The sequence below is a fragment of the Macrotis lagotis genome, chromosome 5 (assembly GCF_037893015.1).
Source record: "Macrotis lagotis isolate mMagLag1 chromosome 5, bilby.v1.9.chrom.fasta, whole genome shotgun sequence".
NCBI classification, from domain to species: Eukaryota; Metazoa; Chordata; class Mammalia; order Peramelemorphia; family Peramelidae; genus Macrotis; species Macrotis lagotis.
In genome coordinates, this window is record NC_133662.1 from 54,703,826 (window position 1) to 54,729,755 (window position 25,930).

The 25,930-nt window shown below is 33.0% G+C and overlaps 1 protein-coding gene across 3 annotated transcripts in view; it reads left to right on the forward strand.

The window, feature by feature from the left end:
- The window catches only part of ADGRB3 (adhesion G protein-coupled receptor B3), a 909,716-nt gene that overhangs the window by 440,947 nt on the left and 442,839 nt on the right, over positions 1-25,930 (forward strand). For all 3 annotated transcript variants that reach the window (XM_074237293.1, XM_074237296.1, XM_074237295.1), the window contains exons 11-13: positions 5,102-5,296; positions 18,333-18,401; positions 23,535-23,643. In XM_074237293.1, coding sequence (XP_074093394.1) covers positions 5,102-5,296; positions 18,333-18,401; positions 23,535-23,643 — 373 coding nt within the window. The remainder of the gene's footprint in view (positions 1-5,101; positions 5,297-18,332; positions 18,402-23,534; positions 23,644-25,930) is intronic.

The following is a 25,930-nucleotide window of genomic DNA, read 5'->3' on the forward strand; positions in this document are numbered from 1 at the left end:
AAATGATTAGGTCTGGGATTTTAAAAAATTGGCAGCAGTATAGAGGATAGCAAACAGACTATTAGGAAGCTGCTGTATTTCAATAGTTCAGCCATGAATAGAGGAGGTGAATCAAGTTATGGCTATGGATTTGGAGGAAATGGGGGATATCAGAGATTTTTGTGAAGTCATATGTATTTATAAAAAGCTTTCCCCTGCCCTCACCATATAATTGCAGAATTTCAGAGAAATCTCAAAGGTCGTCAATTTATGCCTCACTTAAGAGAGTACTCTCTACAAGCATACCAAAAAAGTGGTAAACTATTCTTGGTTTGAAGTTTTCCAGGGCAAGTCAGCCTATTCTGCTTCTGACAGCCTCCAATTATTAGAAAAAAATTTTGCTAGAACTTCCCTCTTAAATTTGCCTCTTTGCAGGTTTTCTTCATTATTCACAGTTCTGTCTTCTGGGGTCAAGCAAGATAAATCCCTTCCCTCATATATAACAACTTCCATCCATTGTTAGCTGCCTACTAGACCATTCTACCCAGTTATCATAGGTACCTAACATTCAGCACATCCAGAATAGAACTCATTACCTTCCCTTCTCCACAAATTCATCCTCATTCTTCAAATGACTCAGGTTTACAATCTCAAAATCTGCCTTTTCAATGTCTCTCTCTCATATACAGTCATTTTCCAAGTCTTGTCAATTCTACTTTTACATCAGATATCACATCTACCTTTTTCTCCTCACTCATACCTTAGTCATCCTACCAAAATCCTCATCACTTCACCTAATTTTGAAAATTATTTTCAGAGGAAATTTTTATCAATCAATTGCCATACTATATATTTAGTAAGGTGAATTTTTGCACATAAATGTAAGGTTGACATTTGTTCTTATTAAATTTCCTATTATTAGATTCAGTTACAGGGTTACTGTCATGTTTACATAGCCTGTCAAGAAAAGTTGATCATTGAATTCATTAACTATCCCTGCCATACTCTTTATTAGCTACAGATTTATTAAACATGTTATATTCAAAGTTATCCAAATCATTGATTTACAAAATGCTCAATATCATTGGACTAAGTATACATTCCTAGGGCTGTCCATTAGAGAAATCCTGCAAGGTTGACATTGAACATTAAGTTGTATTTTTGAATCCAGTCATTTAACCTATTGTAAATTCATATTATGTTATCATATCATTTTATATAGCCTAACCCATATCTCTCCATATTTTTTCACAATTATAACCTGAAATGTATTATTTCATCTAATGTTTTGCTACAATTTAGGTAAATGCATTAATTATTGATTTAGGGGTTTGAATTTGCTTCTACAAAATAAATTAATTACACTTAAAATGGAAAGAGTAAAAGACAAAATTTTTTGCAAAAGGGGGAGGATGAAACCCCCTTTGTCACTACAACAACAGAGTAAAATTATTAGCAATATTAAGAAACAGAAAGCTAAAACTACAATAATGAGACTATAAATCATTATCAATTCAGGAAGCACTATAAAATTATTGACAGTAGTAAGAGACATCAAGTATAATCGGAATATATATATAATATAAATGAGAGTAGAAACACCTCACTAGCCTGGGAAAACACCCAAAATGTGAAGATTTAACTGGAGAATTCTGGAGAGTAGTTTTCACAGTACAGACTGGAACAATTCCTCACAGAGTCCTCTATAGGAATAGGATTCCAAAGTTCCCTTTTCAATGTGAGCCTTAAGTGGACCCTCCACACAAAGAAGCTAATATGCCAATGGTAAGAGAAGGTGCTACCAGAAGGTGCCCATCCTGTTGTTTTCCAAACAAGTAAGTGTTCTTGGAGATGGCCAGGTTCTTCAGACACCTGCTGATTTGGGGGCTGTCATCATCTCAGATATGGATTGTTTTCTTTATGCAAGGAGGTAATTCAGAAGATATCCTTGGTGTTGGGGGGTAGTGATTTGGAGAATATGAAAGAAATTTCTTTATTAATCCTTCAGTAAATTCTCTTCTGCAATGCTTCTGCAAATCAAATCTGTTAAAAAAGGAAATAGAGGTATGTTTGGCACAATGATTTTTTACTCAAGCCATGCTGTTTACTGTGATCACTCTTCCATTTTCTAGATGTTAAATAGCTTCTCTTTTGAAACTGTAGAATTTCTCTACAATCAATTCAGATTTTCTAGACTATGATTTTCATATTCTATTCTCTTTCTCTGTAGTCTTTAGAAGACTAAGTATCACTGAGTGTCTCAGCAATCAAGTATTCCAGAGTTTTCAAGTATCAAAGGACGTACAATAAAGTATGATGTATTATGTTCTTCAAAAGCTACTAGAAATTGATATCCAGTATAAATCTTGAGTCTTCAATAGAGTCCCTACTGTTTTTTTCAGAAGATGAAAAAGTAGGCCCTGTCATCTATCTATTTTAACCTGGTGCTTTACTTAAGCTTCAGCTCTTTTAGCAGAGAGTATCTTCCAAAGCTAGTGTCAGAGTAGGGGGAAAATACTAATAGTAAATTATAATACTTTTTTATTAGCCTTATACATTTTATTGATTTTTCTGCAGTTTTGAACACTACTTATCATCATAATCAAAACAATAATAGTTATGTATTATTACCATTTAAAGTAATGATAAAACTATTAATATACACTATCCTAGAAAGCAAGAGATAAGGATGTCAATGGTGTCTCATACTATAAAAATATAGAGAGTACTAACATTTATGAAAACACTTGGAGGTTTGTGAAGTAATTCTATATATCATTTCATTTGATCCTCACCCAACTCTGCCAAATAGGTGCTATAATTATCTCCATTTTATAAAAGAAGAAATTGACTTCTCATCTTTTTACTCCTTAAACATGAAAGCTTCTCAGTACTTTGGCTCTGACCCTCTTCTCTATCCTCTTGCCAATCTTTCCCATACCAGATTGTCATTTAGAATCATACCCACCTCTATGACTTTAAGTATCAAATTTGTGATATATTCCCAAATTTCTGCTGATATTTCCACCTAAATTTATCAGTGGAAATTTTTCAGTACCTCAAAATTTTGAAATCTGGAAAATTATCTCTCCTTTCATTTTTTCAAAACTTCTCCCTTTCTCTGCAGTCTTCTAAATATCATTAGTAGTATCTCAGCAAACAACCATTTACCTTTTATTCCCCTTATATATTTACTTCTTTTGATGGTGTCAGCAACTTTCCAGTCACCCATTCACTTTCTTTACTTTAATTCCCAATAGCCTCTTCCATAAAACCTGTTTAAACACCTCTTGCAGTTACTTAGTATAGTAGATAGAGACCTGGACCTAGATTCAAGAAAGACCTTCACTTCCTCAGCTGAAGGTCATCTCTAATTCTTCCCTCTCATGCTCCATATTCCAATCAGTTGCCTAGTCTTATTAATTCTACCTTACAATGATCATCAGAGACTTTGCACTGAAAGGGACTTTAGAGGTCATATTTAGTCTGTATCCTTTTTTTTTAAATCAAGGAACTAATACCATCTAAGTGAAGTGATTTTCCAGAGATCACAGTAGTAAAAAGTGGTAGAGCCAAAGAACCACTGAATCAATATTTCTCATGTCTGTCTTCTTTTTTTTACAAACCTACTACAACTACTTTAAGTTTTCCTTTCCTATTCTCCTGCCTATTCCTTAGAATAGGAAAACTTTCTTCAAAATGATGCTCAAGAAATCTTCCTGATGATTTAACCATGTCATTCCTTTATCCACACATCACTTAAATTTTTTTTAGGTACAGTCCCTTGATTCTTGAATGAAAAACTAATTCCCAATATAGAATTCAAAATTTTGTTTTGTTTTGTTTTTTACAAGTTGACAATAGTTTCTTTTTCCACTCTTCCACCACACTCATACTTCTTCATGTATTTAATCTCTGTTCCAACCAAGCTACTCCTGGCTCATTGCAGTCTAAAGAAGTACTTTTCTTTCTTTAAATACCAATATTTGTACAACTTCTTCTGCCAATCCTACCTATCCACCTCTTACAGCAGAGATGGGGAACCCTTATTCTGTCTAGAATCATTTGTATATATATATATATAACTTCATTCATATATATATATATAATATATATATATATAATTTATATATTTTTGGTCAAATATTTAATACACCCCTAAAAAGTTCCTAGATTTATTGAATTTTGAGTCCCACCTGCAATTACCTTGATAAGGCCAAACCAAATGATTTTGCTGGCCTTATATGTGTCCATGTGCCAATTAGAACATATTACACTTTCAGTGTCTGTCAAAACACTCTAGCTAAAGGAGGTACTTAATAAATGCTTGTTTATTGACCTGGACTATTTTCAAGCATCAAGTATCTAACCTTCTCTTAATAATAAGTTGACAATGAAGAATGAACATAAAGTATTTTGAACAAAGAAGTTTTTAGGCAGTTGTGCTATTAACTTAAGCCGTGTCTCATGATCTACCATAACTAGTCAGTAGTATAATTATTAATTTTAATTTTACAGCTAAAAAAGATAAGTTTCTTTAGTAACTTAAACTTAAACAAAGTTTTCTAAAGGACTCTAACTTTTGCTATGTGGTTTTGAGGTTCTAAAATTCAATGTAGTATTCTTCAGCACAGATGTTTAACCTCTTGACCTATGTCAATGTGATATGCTTCCTGAACGTATTTCTTGGATGCAGCTCTATAGTAGTGCTGTGCAGTGAACAGGGTAAAATCCCTATCCTTTTTCTTAAATTATTATGTTCAATAATATGTAGTCATAATTTCTCTTAATATCCTGATTAAACAAGTTGCTCATTTTTATCATCTTGAAAAATTTATTTCTTTCTTTAAAGATGAACAAATCATTTTAGTGACCTTAATTCTGGCATCTAAGTCCAAATTGACAAGTATATCAAGCCTATGTATTCACAAATTTCTAATCTAGGGATATTTGCTTATTTAAGCCCATGGATTTGACACATTTTACAATTTTGTACATCTCAAAAATAAAACAGTCCCCTTACAATTTATTGACACATTTCTAAATGTATTTCTTTACTTGAGACTGGTGGAAATACAGTAATGAAGATTCTGATATATATTCCGTTCTTTGCCTATCACAGATTAAAGAGCACCTTGCCAAAGGTCAGAGAATGTTGGCAGGTGATGGGATGTCCCAGGTGACCAAGACCCTCTTGGATTTAACTCAGAGGAAAAATTTTTACGCAGGAGACCTTCTAATATCAGTGGAAATTCTACGAAATGTAACAGATACATTTAAAAGGGCAAGCTATATTCCTGCATCTGATGGTGTACAGGTAAGAGACAAGAGGATGTAAAGGAAGAGAGTGACTGAGAGGAAATCAATTTTCAGCTCAGGGGAGCTAGTGACAGAATTGGGCACAGGGCAAGGAGCTTGGCAGGATGGAAAGAACATTTAGTTGTGGAGGAGGATTTTGAGTACTATTCTTTCTCCCCCTGGAAAAATGATCTTGATTCACTTGAGATGCTTTATTCCATGTCTCAGTGTCCCATAGCACAGAAAAAGTCAATAATATTTCTCACAGAGATAATCAATGAGATTTATGAAGTGCTCTGAGCTTCTCAGATTAAAAGAAAAACTATCAACATTTTAAACTGGTATTACAAAGACCTTATTTTCCTACTTAATATCACCATTTTACCATGAGAAAATATAAAATCTTTTCATTAGGTCCAACAGAAAAGCACATTGAGTATCCCAAGAATTTAAGATTTCTTTTTATAAATCATTTAATAAGCATTACCTAGGTTGTGTTAAGAGAAGTGAGGGAAAGTGAGGTAGTCACATTGTACTGTACTCAGTCAGTGCTGTCAGAAAATAATAGCAAATGGAGTTCTTAAAAGAAGAGCAATCTGGTAACTATTCAATCTATTTTTCATGTATGAAAAGACTGTACTATTGTTTTATAGCAATTCCATTCTATTTCAGAATGAAGTCCAAGCACTCCAGAGTTTCAACATTTCTCAGCCCACAAAAATAATTAAATCTTATTAAATAGAGTAGACGTTGCATTTAAATGTAGGTCCAATTGGAATTTTGTATTAACTCTTTTTAAGCTGTAGGCTGACTCATTACAGCTAAAAGCACTATTGTTGATCCCTGAATTTCCAGCATAATGACCTAACTTCTATTTCTTTGCTTAAAGTTTATTAAATAACAGTTTGGCAGAACTCCCAGGTGAGGCAATTTTTTTCTTTAGTTTCAGGGATCTCTTCATTTGGGTGTTTTGTTTGAATTAGAGATTTCCAAAGTAAAATAATAGTTAGCATTTATAAAAATTTTTTAAGGTTTTGTTTTAGTTTTTTTTTTTTTGCAAGGCAATGGGCTTAAATGGCTTGCCCAAGGCCACACAGCAAGATAATTATTAAGTGTCTGAGGTTGGATTTGAACTCAGGTACTCCTGACTCTAGGGCCAGTGCTCTATCTACTGTATCACCTAGCCGCCCCCATTTATAAAATTTTTAAAGTTTGCAAAGTGCTTTACATATGTTATCTTAGTTATTCCTCACAATAACCCAGTGAGATAAGTGTCATTATTATCTTCATTTTACAAATAAGAAAACTGAGGCAGAAAGAAGGGAACAAAGGACTAAAATGTTTTCTCTCCTATTGTGGGAGGAGTGGGATCTAATAAAAAGGTAAGTGAATCAAACAGAAATGTTTAAAGTTAAATTTTTTTTAAGAAAGTGTAATACACTATTGTCATTTCTTTGGAAGATATACTTTGGCCAAGATATATTTTGGCCACTGTGATTTTCCTTTCATAAGCAGTTCTTTTAGTAAATTTAGTAGTAATTTTGTCTGGTTATTTTTGAGGAATTTATTGCTACTAATTCAATGTGATTTAAGTTATACTTCTTTTCATTTACAAAAATATATACTTTGAAAGCTGCAAAGTAAATTTTTGCACTCATAAAAAAACTGATTCTTTCTGACACTGAAGAGATAAAAATATTGAGAGAGAGAAGAAAGAGATGGTACATCTATCTGTCAAGGCTGCAGGTTTTTTGTTTTTTCATCTTTTTAGTTAGTCAATAAATATATTTTAAATGTCTACTGTGTTCTAGGCATTTCATTTCTTAAACTTACTATTGAAAGAAATTTTTTTCTAATAGAGATAATAGCTAGTCCTTATAGAGAACATTGAGGTTTATTAAAAAATTGCTTTTGTCATCTCATTTATTCTTTACAATAACCCTGTGAAGTAGGTGGTGGTATTATTACTCCTACTACATAGAGGCCTTGGAACATAGTTTTTAGAATAGTTCTAGTATTGTTTTCAATCATGCCCTATTTCTTGTGATCCCATTTGGGGTGTTCTTAGCAAAGATACTGGAGTAGTTTGCCATTTCTTTCTTCAGTTCTTTTTATAGATAAAGAAATGAAGGCAAACAGGACTTGCCAAGCATTGCACAATGTCTGAAACTGGATTTGCATTCAGGTCTTTCTGACTCCAGACCTGTTGCTCTATCCGATAAGCCACTTAACTGACCAGTTCTGGTATTAGAGATGTTTTTAATTAAAATGATTGGGATCTTTTATTCAGGAATTATGGGATTTAATATATTAAGGAGGAATTAGAATTATAGAATTCTAATGAATGGCAACCATTTTGCTTAGAGACTTAATTAGCACAAATGACCTTCAATAGCAATATTTGCTACCATATGAACCTTTTGAAAATAGGAAAAAGCACCATATAAATGTAAAGTATCATTCTTAGTAAATAGTAGAAGTTTTTTGTTTGTTTTGGAAACCAGACTTGTAATGTTATTGATATGGAAAAATCCAAATGAGGAACTTTCTCACTAATGCCAATCCACAATTGTGGATTTTTAGAAATAGAGAACTGACTGGAGCACTGAGAACTAAGGGACTTGCCCAGGGTCACAAAATTAATGAGGGACAGAAGAGGAACTTGAACCTTTGTCTTTCTTATTCTGAGGCCACATCTCAACCATTACACCTTGCCATATAAATATATTATGTACTTCAAAGACTATAATTACTTAGCATAATCCATAGTTTCTCAGTGACAATTATGTAATTTGATTCATTTTTCACAATTTCATAGGATCGTAGTTCTAAAGTAAGAGACCTAAATGATCATTGAGGTCTAAAGTTTGATAATTGAAGCTTAGGAAGATTAGATTATTTTATTATGACCACACAGCTATTATCTATCATAAACAGGACCTAAATCCTGTTCCTCTCCATATTATTTCCACTACATTTTTTTCTAATTGCCTAGAGATCTGTCCTTGGGAAATCTGATTTAGTAATTTTTGAGAAAGATTAATAATGTATTTTCTAGATATCTTTTACTAATTTAAATTCATTATTCTCTCCAGAATTTTCCAGAAATTTGTAAATACTTTTTTTAAAAAGGGAAAGGAAAAAAGTACTCTTTAAAAAAGAATAAACTCTTCACAATTATACAACTAGAATTTTAAACATGTAAATTTTCTTTAAATATTATTGCTTCTTCTTAAAATTAAATTAAAGGTTTTAACTCATTATTGTAAGTTAGCAATAGGCATAGAATAATGGATAAAGAGGTAGCCTTGAAGCTAGGTTGACAAAGGTCAACCTTTATATAATAGCTGTGTGGTCTTGCACAAATCACTTAATTTCTCAGAACCTGACATCTCAATACTTTACCAAACTGCAGAAATGATCTGTGTTGATAAAAAATTCCTCATCAGAGAGTTTCCTATTTCTATGTAATTTTCAGTTCTTGTCCCTAACCCTCACACTATCATGGGTTTATAAGAATTTATTATGAATCTTAAACTATTACACTATTTTAGCAATATTTCCAGCTGAAAAGTAGGACCAATACACTTTTCTGCAAGTTCTTGTTACCAGTGAGTTTATAGCTGCTGACTACTTGGGTCCAGTTCTGCCTATGAGGAATTATAGTTACAAGTCATAGGAAGGGAGAGAGAGAGAGAGAGAGAGAGAGAGAGAGAGAGAGAGAGAGAGAGAGAGAGAGAGACTGAGAGAGAGAGAGACAGAGAGAGATAGAGACAGAGAGACAGAGAGACAGAGAGAGAGACTGAGAGAGAGACAGAGAGAGACAGAGAGAGACAGAGACAAAGAGACAGAGAGAGACAGAGACAGAAAGACAGAGAGAGAGACAGAGAGAGAGAGAGACAGACAGACAGAGAGAGAAACAGAGAGAGACAGAGAGAGAGAGAAAAACAGAGAGAGACAGAGAGAGAGAGAAAGAGAGAGAGAGAGAGAGAGAGAGAGAGAGAGAGAGAGAGAGAGAGAGAGAGAGAGAGAGAAAACTGAGTCAGCCCAGAACCTGGGACTAGAAAACAGTGATAGACACTTATTCAATAAAAAGCTGATTATTTATTGATTGAATAGTCAGAGTAATACCGAGTGGAGGAAGGCATAGTATAAGAAGGCAAAGAGCAAAGTAATCTGACAGGAATGAAAAATGCATATTCAATAAATAAAAATAAACATTTATTAAGCCCTTCTAGTGTGTGGAGCATATTGGGGTGAAAATTGACTGAATAATTGATAAATCACAAACACTTTTTAAATACTTTCTATGAGTTATGTACTGTATTATATATGGGAATAGAAATATAAAAATATGATGATAACATTCCCTCAAGAAGTTCATATTCTAAGAGAGTAGAACCAAGAGAACAATGTACCCAATCAACATCAACATTGTGAGATGAACATCCTTGATGGAAGCAGCTCCTCCCAGAAGTTCAGAGAGCTAGGACAACTGTAATAGACCAGCTATGGACAATGCTATCCCCATCCAGAGGAAGAAAATCAAAACAAAACACACACACACACACACACACAAACAACAACAACAACCCTTCAGAATCTGATGAACACTTTATAGAAATTATTTCTTAGGTATTGCTTTCCCTTATTCCAAATTTATCATATTAGAATAACAAATCTGTAAATATGTTTATCAAAAGTATGTATTATAAACAAATTTTTAAAAGAAGTTTACATTCTACTGTGGGGATATAGAATATATCTGGTGGTCAGAAAAGATTTTTTTTTCCCTAGGCAATAAAGTGATTGTCACTCCTTTTTATCTTGCAACATTAGAATTTGATAATTGTTCTCATAGTACAAGCAAAAAATCAAAGTTGAAGAAGGCAAAAGTAAGGTAGTAGGATAATCAAGAAGTTTGCATGGTCATGCTATCTTGATGAATGACTAGATGGAAAGTAAAGCATGATCTGAGCCAATTAAATATAGTTATCTGAGTGACTTTTCCCTCATTTACCACCTGTCTGATTAGTTCAGGCCCATGGTGAAATGTCATAGTTGACTGAATAAACGTCTCTAGGAAAGAAGGATTTGGCTTTTGGAAGACCCACTTTTGAGTATTAGTCAAATGGGAAGAAAGGGTCAATGGAAGCACAAATTGGAAAATGACTATGTAAACCTGTAGCAATCATAATGGCCTAATATGACATCTTGAGACCTTCCTTCTAATCAATTAATACAGAAACCTAAGTGATTTTAGGACTGAAAAATCAACTGAATCTCTTATGATTTGTTGAGGTAACTACTACCATGAATTGGGGTAGGTGGGAGCAAGTATAGAAGAAAGAAAAGACATGCAAAAAATGTAACAAAGGCAAACTGAGGCAAGCTTTTCAAGCAAGATAAAACTTTATTAACAATGATGCTTATGACTATTAATAAAATGGATCATTGGCCACTTTGGCAAAAGCAAGGACCTGAGCAAGATCAATTTATTAAATTAATAAAAACCAATAATTTGAGATAATGGTCTCTCTCAAAAACTTAAGACCCCTAGTGAGGGTCAACAAGGTTTTTTAAATGTAATTGTGTTTTTTCATTGGCTAGACAGTAACACCTTTGAATCCTTCCTGGCAAAGGAAAAACAATTCCATTTTCATGAGTTACTTCAGTTCCTCTGCATTACTTCCTATTTGGGAGACCAGAGTAATCCTCACTTGATGGAACTAGAATATGAAAGCCCTCAAGTATGCCATGGCTGATCATACCCTCCTCTGGCAATTAAGGAATGTTAATTGATTTATGCATCCCAAGTGCTTCTAGTAATCTACACCAGAAAAGCAGAACCATTCCAAACAGGGAATCCTCCCTTTCTCTTAGCATTCTCTTTAGAGTTCAAGTCATCTCTAACTTTGATGAGGAAAAGGTAAGAACATGATAGTTGTCCCCAGGGGAGGGTCTCAGCCTAAACTGGTTCTCTGATTATGGGTAAATAGAAGTGAGGATCCTGGGATAGGAGAGATCAAATTATTTATCCATGCCTAGGAAATGGGGCTTGACAAATTATTTATCCATGCCTAGGAAATGGGGCTTGACAAAATGAAGAATGGAAAAGGTTACAGAACAATATTAGTTATTACATGAATACTATTATTTTTCCTCATGGGTCAAATTTATTTAATAATTCAGTTTGATTCAGATATTCATTAAATATGTGATAACATGTTAGATGCAAGGAGATACAACAATAAAATGAGTAACAACCTCTTTTCTTGAAAAATTTAATCATCAGAGGGATGAGCTATATATAAATACTAACTATAAAATCAGTTTGACAGTAATTAAATGTTTAGGAGAGCTCAGACCCAGTGACCAAAGTAATTTACATAGGAAAGAACCATTCTTAACTGGGGAAATATCAGAAAAGGATTCAAAAAAGAGATCACAAATGATATAGCCTTGAAAGAATGGGTGAATGTCAATAAACAGCTATCATGGAAAAAAGATTGGCCATTCCAGTAATGGTAGATGGTTTACACAAAAGCAGAGATAAGGTAGCAGAGGTTGGAGGTGTCACTTGAGATATAACAGATATAGCCTTCCTAAATAAATTTAACATAAAAAAGATAATTTGATAGAGATATTGCAAAATGGGAGGTAGATACCAATTCATCATCATCATTCCACATGCTAAGGGAACATCAAAAGAAAGATTAACATGAAAGAATTGATTAGAATCAATATCAGAGCTTGCCATCTCAATGAAAACCAGCTTATATGTAGTCCTATAACTTTTTCTCATGACAATTACTCAATTGTTAATATTGTTATTTAATGGATTGTTCATTTTCCTGCTTTCCAATCTGGAAGAATTTCTTCTTACTATATAGTTATAAAGGTTTCCCTTAATGAATGAAGTACTATTGATGCAATGTTTAAACCTGGCCCTTACTATAAACATGGCAATAAGAAATGAGAGTTAAATAGCTTGTTTAAATATGCTAGATGTTTAAGGAGCCAATTCTATTTTACCAATCAATATGATTGAATTCTGCTGAAGGAACAACAACAAAAAAAAAAAACTGTGAAAAAGAATGTACAGTTATTGGCTTGGAGCAAACAATCTCTACATGAGTGGAAAAATAAATATGTCCAATACCTCTCTACCTCCCCTCCTGCAAAAAAAAAAAAACCCAAAACAAATCAAAAACTCATTTATTTATTTTTAATTGGCTCTAAGATTTCATTAGAAGTCTCCTAGGAGAAACACCCTTTACTAATATGTATCCTTTTCTTTTAGTAAGTTGCCTAAGGCAACCGAGCTGATAAATATCTTGTTCAAAGTCACACAAACATCATCTGGCAGAGGCAGTATTTGAACAAGCATTTATTAAATTCCTATTGTATTCCATGTACCTAATTCAATTTCTAGTTTTCTAGCCACTATATCACATTTCCTAGAATATTATCTACTGCAAACTGATATAACACGGATTCATGTATACTAATTGATGTAAACCTGAGAAATTAAAATGCCCAATTCACTTTATTAGACAGCTAGGATATGAAAACCTGGGACTAGAAACTTAGGAACTCTATAAAAAGCAGTATCCTAGTCATACAAAGACAAAGTGAATTTTTTTTGCCCTAAGTTTACTGGAGGGCTGCCTCTCCTTTCAATTAATCAATCAACATTATTATGTTCCAGTTACTGGGCTAAGTGCTATCTTTAAACAACAGTGACCACCAGGAAAAAGATGCCTCAGGGTATTCCCCTTTTCTCTAGCCATTGTGGATTTCATTTTCTTCTCTTATCCCTAAGTATCTACTCCTTTGTAGCTAGTCCCTAGTTTTTTACCTTGCTCCATTGTCATTCCAAGGCAATGTGTGAGTCAAGAAGAAAATGAAAGAAGGAATACTGTCTGAAACTCATCCTCCTATTATAGTTGCTTCTTTAGGCTCTGCATTAGTCTCATCAAACATCTCCAATCCTGTTCTTTCTTTTAAATGTCACCCACCAACTTTGAGGTATTCTTGGGTTTCCCAGTGACACTGTAGCTCTTAAGATGAAAAGCTTTGAATTGAATGAACACAATTTTCCTATAAAAATGTAGATTTCCTCTCCTCTTTTGTCACTTATGGGTGACTTTCTTTTCTCATTTAGTATGTCATTCCACTGCTTTGATTCATTCAACATGTATTTATTTATCAATGTTGTTGGGCAACTACGTGACCCAATCGATAGAGTGCCAGTCCTGAAGTCAAGAGGACCTGAGTTCAAATGTGGTCTCAGACACTAGCTATGTGATTGGGCAGGCACTTAACCCTGATTGCTTCCCATCCAAGGCCATCTCAGGTTGTCCTGATTAATATCTGGCACTGGACCCAGATGGCTCTACAGGAGAGTGAGACTGGTGATTTAGAACAGCACCTCCGTTACTCTAATCCAGTTCACATGCTTGTCAAGGCATGACCTCTCTGATGTCATGTCTTCTTTAGAAACAAAGGACAGACATCATCATCAAAGTCTGCTATGTAAAGTTTTACCTGGGAGGTACAGAGGTAAAGAGTGTAGAGGAGAAATAGTTTGACCCTTTCAAAGGAGATTGAACCCAAACTAAGGTAATTATAATAAGCAATATTACCATGATAAGTATATAACATCTATGAAGTGCTTTACATGCATCTTCTCATTTGAGAGTCACACCTTGTAAGGTAGGCGTGAATAAGGAAGCTGAGGGAGAGAGATTAAGTGACTTGCCTGGTCACATGTCTACCAGGGGTCTGAAGTGAAATTAGAACTCATCAGAACTCATACCTTTGGAACTCTAAAGTCCAATACTACCCACTGTGCCACCTAGCTCTCTATGTCATAGAGCATATTAGAAACTCATTTGAACAAGGAAAACTTTTTGCAGGAGATATCTCCTGTAGCATCTTAAAGGATGTGCAAGAATTCCATAAGTAGAGTAGGACAAAGAGAAAGAACATTACATACATAGATGAACAGCTTAAGCAAAGGTAAAAGTGCAGAGAAAATGTACCATATACTGGGACATGAAGAGTATTCATAGAAGGTAAAGTTCATGGAGAAGTATATAAGATCTGATTGGCAAGGTGGGGGGGGTGCCAGCTATAAATGTGTTTGTTAAGGAGGGCTTTTGGATATCAAAGAAGACTCCTGATGCTCATAATAAGTGATTAAGTCTCTGGGTTAGAAACTCACATAAGATAAAAGGATAAAAATAACTGTAAGCAGTGTGTACTGCTAATAGACTACTAGAAAACAAAAAGAATTTGGGCAAAAGCAGAGGTAGGGTCTGCAGAGCCAGTATTTAAATCATAGCTAGAATTCCCAGTTCTAGCAAGGACCCAAGAAGGACACTCAGAGAATATCCTAATGTTGGGGATGGGGCTCATTTATTGGTACCTCTTGAACAAAATCTTTCACATGTCAGTGTCAAACAATGGCAAACTATTTTAAATTTTCATTGAACAAGAATCTTTCTTCTACCCAGGCAATTCTGAATTTGAGCTCAAAACTTTCTAACTCTAACATTATTGATTCTATCACCCAGCTGCTCCAATACAAGTCTGACACATTTCTATACCAGCTAGCATTAAGAAGAATAGCTCTGGCATTACAGATATTTTAACCAGCATGATTGAAATTCTTGACTGAGAGATGATGGAGGAATGTAAGATTCTTCAAGCATGGCATCCACTGTGCTGAATATCAGCAACTTCTGATTAGCATTAATGTAATTAGATAGCAGTATTTACTGCCATATGAAGAAAACTCCAGGTGAATTCATGAAGAATCGGACTGGCCTGAAAAGACTGAACTTGTCCAGGACCAGGGATAGTTCCATAAAAAAGCAATGGAAGCCACTAGTGTAGCTTCTGCTGAGGGACTTTAATTCATTCCCTAGGAAATTAATTAAATCTGATTTATGTATTGCAAAGAGATCAACTAAATAGAAAAGAAGGTAAGGCTGATGCCTGAGGGCAGGAATATATTCAGCTTTCAATTCATTCAGGATGTCTGATTCCTAAATACAAATCAGGTCACCAGAACATAGGAAGGTTATGGAGAAGGTACTAAAAAGAACTTTTGATACCAGTAAGTTACTCAAACCAGGCAATGACTTGATAACTGGTGCTGAATGCTGTCAGATATATCATGTGAGGTAACCACAGTGATCTAATTCTTTCACAGTCATTTATGGGAATTGGGTAACATCGCAATTAACAGGAAGTTTAAGAGAAAACCATGGGAGGCCTAGTGCTAGTACAAAATTATTTAATTTGTGCTTTTCCAAAAACATAGGTTCATGATCTGAAATAACAGATTCTATCCCTCAAAATACTGGGTGCTTTTTTTTCAATGTTCTGACCTTTTGAAAAAAAATTAGCATTCAAAGTAAATTGATCTATTTATAAAAGATTCAACATATGGATGATACATTTATTTTTCAAATTGAAACATAAAGAGGACTGCACCAGGGTGGCTAGGTGGTGCAGTGGATAGAGTACTGGCCTTGGAGTCAGGAGTACCTGAGTTCAAATCCAGTCTCAGACACTTAATAATTACCTAGCTGTGTGGCCTTGGGCAAGCCACTTAACCCCATTGCCTTAGAAAAATCTTAAAAAAAAGAGAAGTGCATCATTGTTAGGCCCAATAATGGAAATGTTACAAAATTAAAATATTAAATGACATTAATCTGGTAAACTTTTATAAAGTATTTCCTATGTTTTCTGTTTCTTTTCTCTGGCACCTTCAAGCTAAGCAGAAATTATTTAATGTGTAAAATAGTTTAACATGTAAAGTTATTAATAAATATGAGTGTAAAGTGAATTAGTAGATTACATTTGAGAAGAGAATTACACTAAAGAATGGAGAGGGATTCAGAGTTTCACAGAAAATATCAGATTATATTTCCTTAATATTAAAAGACTAGCCAAATATTTCTTCTTCAACAGAAACAACCCATTTTCTGAAGGGGAGTAGATGTATCTTTCTTGTATTTCCCTCTCTGCCCTGATTTCAGTAGAGCACTGGGTTGCTGCCCTTGTAATATCATGCAACATAATTGACTTTGATTCATTTAGGTTTACTTACTAACCATTGTTGCTAAATTTTACATGTAATTTAATAGCAACTCTTTTGTACTTTAGTCTAAAGTAGTCTTTAAAAAAACCCAGAAAATTATAATTGTTAATTAGATGATCTTGGGCATGTCACTTAGCATTTAAGGTCTCACTGATGGGTTAGATGGTCTCTGAGTTCTCTTCCAGTTGTATGTCCATGATCTGTTGATGCAATAATCCTCAGTTTAGTTGGCTGATATCCAGAAGTTGGAGTATGTATATAGTTCTTCATGTACAGGGATGATATTACCAATTTAAAGGTAATATCACTTATGGAAATAGATTTGCAGGACCTGATCCCTGCTGTCTTGATTTAACAGCATGTATTTGTAAAATAGCTGGCAGAGGTTAGTGGTGTCATGGTAATTGAATAATGCAGTTATGGAACAGAGAGAAACTAACTAGCCTCTACAGAGATCAGATTTGTTTCTTTGGCCTTATTAACACAATGTTCCCAAGTGAGTCAACTGATCATAACAAATTGAGGAATATTGAATATTAAATAATTGCATGGCCATAGAAACAGGTGTAGCATAATAAACCATTGTAATATTATTAGTAGGAAAAGAAGGGAAAAATGAAGAAAGGTTAAAGAAACTGAAAATAGTTCTAAAAGAACTTTTGAAAACATGTGGCATAAAATATTTGTTACTTTCTTTAGAGGTTAGGACTTAAAGTTACCACCATGTGATACCTTAAGAACTATTAAAAATGGCAATAATATAAATAGAACAATTAAATATAGACTTAACAGCTTCAGGTTACAACAATAGAGGAAATGAAGCATCTTTGTTTTTCCTTCTAAAAACACCAAGGTGTACTTAATTAGAGAAGAAAAAAATGTCTGTTCTGGAAAACTAGAGTTGGTAAGAGGCTAAAAAATTAATAAAATGTTTTCTGATTTTTATTTCCTATAAGGCCTTCAAAATTTCTGATCTTATTCCAAATGGACAAAAAACAGGAATAATTGGTTTGATTATCAATTAACTTGATTGTAAACTTTTGCATAACTTGCAACCCCATTACATATATTTTATGATCTTTTCTGAGGAGCTCTGGCATATATAAGGACTGAATCCCACTAGAATCAATGATTCTATCCACAAATGAGATGCTGAAGAACTGGTTAGAGAAGGAAGTGTTGAAGGAAGTCCAAGAAGAGTACCTTTCTACCAAACAATTACTATAAATATATATATATATATGTATATATATATATATATATATATATATACATACCACTACGTGAAATATTTTATATCTCTTTATATTTGTGAGAGTGCCTCTCTCACAACCAATTTACAAGCCCAATTCCACCAAAAAGAATAGAAACACAGAAATTCACAATGTTTACAGTAAATGTATTACTAAAAAGAAACCAGTAGTTTCTAAAAATTCTATTACATGAAGATAGCACCAAATGATTTCAGGATTATGTTTTAACAACATTTTTATATTTTGTCAACCTTAATTAAACACTAGTTATTATTTGAACTAAAACTTTGAAACTAAATGCAACTGTTTTAATCAGAAAGGGACAGAGAGACAATATGGACTTTTTTCACAAAGGAATCTCTGTTCCTAAAGAGAAAAAAATGTGTATCTTACCAAAAGTGTGTTATTTTAATTGCTACATATGAGGGATAAAAATGAATAATATGTAGTCATGACAAAATGATATAGAGGATATAACAGAATATAAATGAAATATAATCAGAGAAAAATGTACTATCCAAGGCATATAAAAAAACATGTAATTTTATATTTAGAAGACACCTTAGAGATGCCTTAGAACTATGTATTAATTAGACAGAACTTTACCAGAGGACCACTTAAATGAATATTGGTTAAGAAAAGCATGTCTCATTTATAATTAATATCTTATACATTTTAATTTACAGAACTTCTTTCAGATAGTTAGCAACCTTCTAGATGAAGAAAACAAAGAAAAATGGGAAGATGCACAACAGGTAAGATGGATTTGGATATTTTAAATACTATTTTCCTATTAGAGTTGTAAAAATTTAGTCTTGAAATATTTAACTAACTTTTGGGATATTAGTGATGTGGAACAAAAGAAGGAAGAAAAAGAAGGAGCACTAAGCTTCAAGGAAAAAGAACATTGGATGGGGAGCAAAAGGTCTAAAGTTCAAAATCCTGGTTTGGCTATATGTGACCTTAGATAAATCTCTCAATCTCTTTGGGCTAAATAGTTTCAAATTTACCTTTGAGATCTGATCCTTTGAACTCATGCAGATTTTGATGCCATACTTTGAAGACCGCTCTAAAGTCATGACAATATTGTCCTAATTTCAGTAATTTATTTCTTTTAAGGATAAATTCTTAAAAACTTTGTGTTGTTTGATCATCCTCATATTTACAGAAAGAAAAGCTAATTACTTAAAAATCTAACAACTTTCACTTATATTTGACAATAAAAATTTCTTCTACTTCTACCTCAGTTCTCAGGAACCACTGAGAACTGAGGAGCTACTGAGAAAAGGAATCTCTATTTCTTTGGAATTTATAACTGAATTATAATCTAATGAAAGTCACCTATACAAGTGCAAATCTTTACAATGAACTGAGATTTGTAAAAGTGAAGTAGAGCCTAAACAAGAACATTTGTTTTTTTAATTTTCTCACCCTTTGCTCTGACTTTTACTAGTATAGTAGTGACCTTATATGTCTCTGATAAATGAGTCTCTCTCTCTCTCCAGTACCTTTCATTTGCATAATTAGCAACAATATGTTTTTCTTTTTAAAAAGCAGTAATATCATTTTTTAGGGGTTGGCACTACCAACCTTAACTCCTACCCACCTTTAGGAGATAGTTCATGAACTGCTATGGCTCAAAAATCTGCCTCCCCTCCTCTCCCCTATCCCTCAATCCCATCACTTCATGGGCAGCCTTCTGATGATAAGCCTCATTGAATTTCACTAGAATGGACCTTCATTTGATGGCTAGCCATGCACTTGATGTCTATCAGATATTGCACTCCACTAATTAAAAATCTTTTAGGAACCACAATCAGGATCATCTCTATAAGGTATGATAGTAGATTTTTTTCACTAAAAATCAAATATTCATAAATTTACTATTATGCAAAATATTGAGGACCTTCAGAGGGAAGGATTGTTATGTTAAAAATAAAAACCCAAGAAAGAAAAAAATGACTTAAATGGATTTATTTTTTCCTCTCTATTTAAAATATTTATAGTTGCTAATGCAATCTTGATGAGACTTTTATGAGATATACCTTTACTGTTGATGTTATATCTACATAATCGTTTATGTGCTCTCTTCAAAAACCAAGTGTACTTATTTTAGTTTATTTTCAAAAGCACTTTTTAAGATCCTTCTTTCATAGAAAAATATTCCTTTCTTGCAAATACATGAAATGAAATTTAAAGGAGTCATATGCTCATTTTTTGCTCAAATTTGGTTGAATGCCAGGAATCCTTCCTAGAAACCATAATATTCATTAATGAAAAATTAAGATTGGCAATCTTATAGTTTAATTTCTCAATCTAAACTTTTTTTTTTCATAGAGGTAGTAGTTGCTTGGTAGGGAAATCAAGTCTTGGCCACCAGAAAATGAGAGACAAACAATTTTTGCTTCCTGCTGTGATTCATGAATTGTTTAAATTTTTATGAGACCTGCATAAAAATCATATTCAAAAATAATCTTATAGCTCCCCTCTGCTGCCTGAAATAGAATCTGTGGGAAACTACTCATCTACGTTTTATGGAAACCCTCACCTAAAACAATACTAGGAAATACAGTCTCTTTTGTCCTAGGGAGTTAGATAATATTCCTCCATAATGGAGAAGAAATATTCCATATTTAATATTCCATTGGCCTAAGATACAACTTTTAATTTTGTTCCTGAATATTCATGTTGCATGGGTCTCCATTACTTCTCCTTTGTAATAGTATTTGTAATGATGGACCAACTTTAGGAATACAAATTCCATTTATTTTAATTGTATGTAACAACTAGTACAACATCAATAAAAATTTCTCCTACTGAGGAACTGAATATTTCTTTATACTAGTTTAAATTAATGCATGTGTGTTTGGCATTCTTTCAATGGAAAACTTCATTCACTGTAAGCAAATGGTTGAGTTTCCTTCAGAATACAGTTGCATAAGCTAAGCACATCTTTCTAGAGCACTGGAGACCATTAATTATGGGCATATTTAGAACAAACATATAACTATTTTAAACAATGCTGAAATTTATCTGATTCTGTGATTTACTGTGAGATTCTCAACATGAACAAAAGCTAAATGGGGGGCAAAACTTTTTATAGTCATTTCAAATTCCTAATTATATAATCTGTCTGCTTACTTTTGCTTTGAATCAATAAATAGTCTTTGTTTTTCAGAAAGAAGTTTCATTTTATTTTTAGAGATGCTAGATAGTTAAAAAAACTTTTACAATTATGCCAAAAAAATAGCGTATTATATATGAAAACTCATTAACTCTCCCACCCTCAAATTTGTTGTGTAAAGGACTAGAGATCTTTGTGAGAAGACTTATTGACAAGTTTTTTTTAGATTGGTGTATTATTGATATTCTGCCTTTTAAAAAATATAATGATATATCCCAAATCCTTTCTGCATTCAAAAGACTATATTACATAAAATGCTATATATGATGACTTTGTTGTATGGGATTTATAATGAGGGAACTCCTTCTAATAAACAACTTTTCTGCAACTTGAGAGTCTAGAATTGCTTGGAACATTGAGAGATTAAGAGATTTACCCAGGGCCAAGTAATGTTGGTCCAAGGTGGAGCAGGTCATCCCGACTTCTCTGCCTAATCAAATCCAATATACATTTATTCTGTGCCAGGGTCTGTGATAAGCACGTAGGATACAATTAATTAAAAGAAAGACGGTCCCTGACCTCAAGAACTTAAGGAAACAACATACAAAAGGATGCAAAAAATCAGAGAATGTGAGAAGGAACATCAAGGGCTGTTCTATAGAGTTGAAACCAGGCAGAGAAGCAACTGCAAAGTAGAATGAGTTGACTCTATAAAAGAAAGCATTGGGAGAATTTTGATATTCTGACCTCCAGCCCTCCAGTCAGAGAGAAGAGGTTTGATTTAATGGTGGGGGAAATTTGATTTAATGGTGGTGAGATGAGAAGTGATGAGTGATGAGTTTATCCTGGGTGGGATGGCTTGGTCCTAATTTAACTAGGCAGACCAGCAGATGCAAAGTGAAATGATCTGACAGTTCAGTTCTTTCTTTCAAATTTGCTACTTCCCATGCATATATACAAAATGGTATTTGTATATAGAAATTAGCATTATTTTCAATCCTTTTTTGAGCATTAAAAAAGAAAGACTTTTTTTCAAGTTTGTGAATAAAAAGAACAGAGTTCTAGCCTTAATTCTACTCCCAGTTAGTTGTCTATCTCAAAAAGCCACTTATTCCTTCTCATCTTCCATTTTCTAATACAGAAAATAAAGAGGTTAGAGAAAGGTGGTCTCCAAGGATCCATCTGACTCCAAAATTCTATACTCACCCGAAAATATGAGAAAAGCTCATGCTCTAGATAATGTTCTTTTATGGGCAGTTGGCATCATACAGCACTTTAGCAGGGCCCCAGTTAATTCATTTGGGTCCTTATGTGCCATATGTTCAAGTCAGTCAGAAAATAGATTTATCTGTGGAAGATTTGACTATGCTAGTAAATAATATTTATCACAGAGGTATTTTCCAGAAGTAAAGTCTGTAGAGGCCTTTTGAGTCTAGTATGATTAATTTAAATAATCCTCCAAGTCTAGACAAATAAAATTTCTACTCTGCCCAAGATCTAGTCTTACCCCAACTTCCTGGTATCAATACTGTGTTTTTTTCTATTGGTTGATAACTCTCATAACTTTCTATTGGGTTTTGCAAATCCATATCATCCAATATGTAAATAAATCTCTTTTTAATAGCAAGTCAGAAGCTGCTTGGAAAAGAGTAAGGACAGGAGTAGGTACTATTTCATTGGTATAAGAAACTCTTCTAGATAAAGAAATTTTTTCAACTAATGAAGGTCAGCACCTTCTCTTTAATATACAGTTTTTAAAAATTACTTAGAGCTCAGAAAGATTGTAAATTGCCACAGGTCATACAGTCAATATGTGTCAAAGTTGGGGCTTAAACCCAAGTCTTCTTAATCTCTGAAACAGATTCTGTATGCATTATCCCATTCTGCCTTTTCATGAAGCAAACCAATATCTAAATTCTAAAATTTTTCCTCCTTTTTATTTATTGATGTATATGCATATATACACATATGTATAATGATAATAGCAACAAGAAATTACTAACATTTTACACAGGGCTTTAAGGTTCCCAAAGTGTTTTACAAACCTCTTATTTTATTTTGGTAACAACCAAGATATAGGTGCTGTTTTGGAGATGAGGAAGCTGAGGGAGACAGAGATTAAATGACTTGCCCAGGGTCACAAAGCTACTGTCTGGGACTGAATTTTTACTAGTCTAGAACCCTATTCACTGTACCCCTTATTTTCTAGTAAGACTACTTTCGTTGGCATCAACCCACTTATAGGAAAAAGCAAGGTCTTTACAAATTTGCAAAGGTATAGGTGAATTTCAGACTTACTATTTTAAATTGTTCTATTTTTGGAAGTAAGTGCTCTCCTTTCCTTTTATTCTCCCCCCTACCTGTGAGCAAGCAAGACTGACTAAAATTAAAATCTAAAATTAAAGACCCAATGTTCTGTTTTTTCTCAATGTTGTGTTTAAGCAATTGCCATAATGAGAAATTCATCACCAGCTATTTTTGTTTGTTTGTTTCTGAGCTGACAATCCTTAAATGTGTTGCTCTTTTTTTTTATCATGGACGATTAATCATTGCTACACACTGCTATAAAATTCCACTTAACTGTGATAATGCTGGCATCTTTCCTGTTAATAGCTCAAAGCCATTGGTTCACAACCTCTTTAAAACCAAACAGCTCTTTGCATATTCCATGACCTTCTTAAAACAGTATGATGAGTTGTCCTTGATGCTTTTAGACTATAGGAGACAGCGCTATTTTTCATATGATTTTTGCTTGTTTCTGTAGATCTACCCAGGCTCTATAGAATTAATGCAGGTGATTGAAGATTTTATACACATTGTTGGAATGGGGATGATGGACTTTCAGAATTCATACCTAATGACTGGAAATGTAGGTAAGAAATAGGAATATATTTTGTCAAACTCATACTTTTACTGAAATTCACAAATTGCAAGTATGCATTCTATATATTATCATACTTAATGTGTGCAATTTACATAGATCTATATACTCAAGAATATTTTAGTACAAATGCCACAACTTATTTGTATCTGTGCTTTATCCCCTATATATACAGTTTGCATATCTCATATTACTATTGATTATGTATATTTATGTAGATGGTAGATATTTGCTTATATATATGTATCTATAAATATTTAATCTTCTACAACCTGTTTTTTAATAAAGGAGGGATAAAATAAGTAGATTTCTTAAGCATATGTAAAGATTTTATAATAGCATATATTGTATATACATATATTATATATACATATATAATAGCACATGTACATATACATACCTAGTTTTTAATAAATATTTCCTGTTTCCACATGCAAGACATGCACACATGTACATTTACATATCACATGCAACAATACACAATATGTTCATATTTATATACACATATGTATGTTTACATATTTTCCATTGAAGAGGTACACATATATGTACTCACAAAAACATATTTTTCATAGTGTGGCACATGCTTTCTGATATCCCTGCCCTATTATTATCTCATTTAATTTAAGTATAATCTGTATAGTGTATTTGACACATCTTCACATTTTTTCTTACATATGACTATAAAGTATAGTTGTGATGTTTCAGTTATATTTCTCAACTATTGATATTCTATATGGTAAAAAATTTTTAGTTATTTGCTTAACATCTCCAGTATTACTGCAGCTATGGAAGTTTTCATAACCTGCTGTCCAAGACTCTATGAATCACTCAGATTCCTCTAAACTACTTGTTCATTTATTTAAAAAGTATCCCAGCAATTCAAAACATATTTTTCATGGAGAGTCATTCTTAATACATACATATATATATATATATATATATATATATATATATGTATGTATATGTATATGTATTCTCTAGTGGGATTCAATTACAATATATATCATCACAGGCATTTTTATAGGACCATAATTGTATTGAGTGAACTGACAGTTATAATAACCAAAATGTCCCTTCTATTCCCAATGTTAGAACTACCAAGGGCAAATAAATTATTTTCTTAAATGCTATAGGTATTGAGCAAAAAGTATAGTAATTTCATTTTATGTTTCTTGTAGCTTCCTTCCATGACATATCTGTGACTTTGCATAGAATAATTTACCAGTGTAAAGCCCAAGTTACTAGATTAGCTCCTAGTTTATGTTTTTATATAGTTAATGCAGACACTAAAACAAACATATAGATAATATCTTGAGAATTATAAGTGTAGTGATTTCAAGTCAATTGAACTAAGTCTAACCAAAGCTAGTATTCTATTATATATGTGTATGTATATGTGTACACACATACAACACACACACATATATATATATATATTTGTATATATATATATATATATATTTATAATTCTCTGTGAGAACAGATTATTATAGGACAAAAGAAGTTCTTAACTTCTAGAAAAAGTAATAGTACTAATATTATTATTCACTATCCACAATTAACTAGTCCAAATTCATATTTCTTTAAATTCAACAATCAGCCAAAGAAAGATGGAATTAAAATAATTTGATAGCATTATACGGACACATTTCTAAGCATTTCCTGGATCATTTTCTACATCAGTCACACTCCCTGATATCGGAAAACTATTAAACACACAAACTCATTCCTATCACTTATAGAAGTGTCTTACTCCCAATTCTAGATCAGAGGAGAGTGTCATTTCGCTTGTATCTTACACACAGTAGCCACATATTGAATATAGTTGAATGAAATGGGAAGTTGGAAAAAAAAATCACTTAACTTCCAATAGCCTTCTTCTGTTACTCAAATATTCAAACGATTCTGAGATTCCATCGGTGTGGATATTCTGTCCAGGAATGAATATTGTACTTCATCCACACCTGCTTATGCAGGGCCTCTCTCATCTATATTCCCACAGAAGTTTATTAAGGGTTTACCCAACATATGTCACTTTCTCTCAAGGATACCAGAGAAGTACAAAGATATCAGGTCTTAAAATAAAGTTTTCTCCATTAAACTTTTTTGGAAAATTGTAAAACCATATATATATATATATATATATATATATATATATATATATATATATGTATATATAATACTAGTTTGAGAAAACTTTAGATTCCAAAGGGCATTCCTCTACTTCTGGTTATATTTAACTTTTAAGTTTGCTTTTAATGGGGTTAAATGACTTG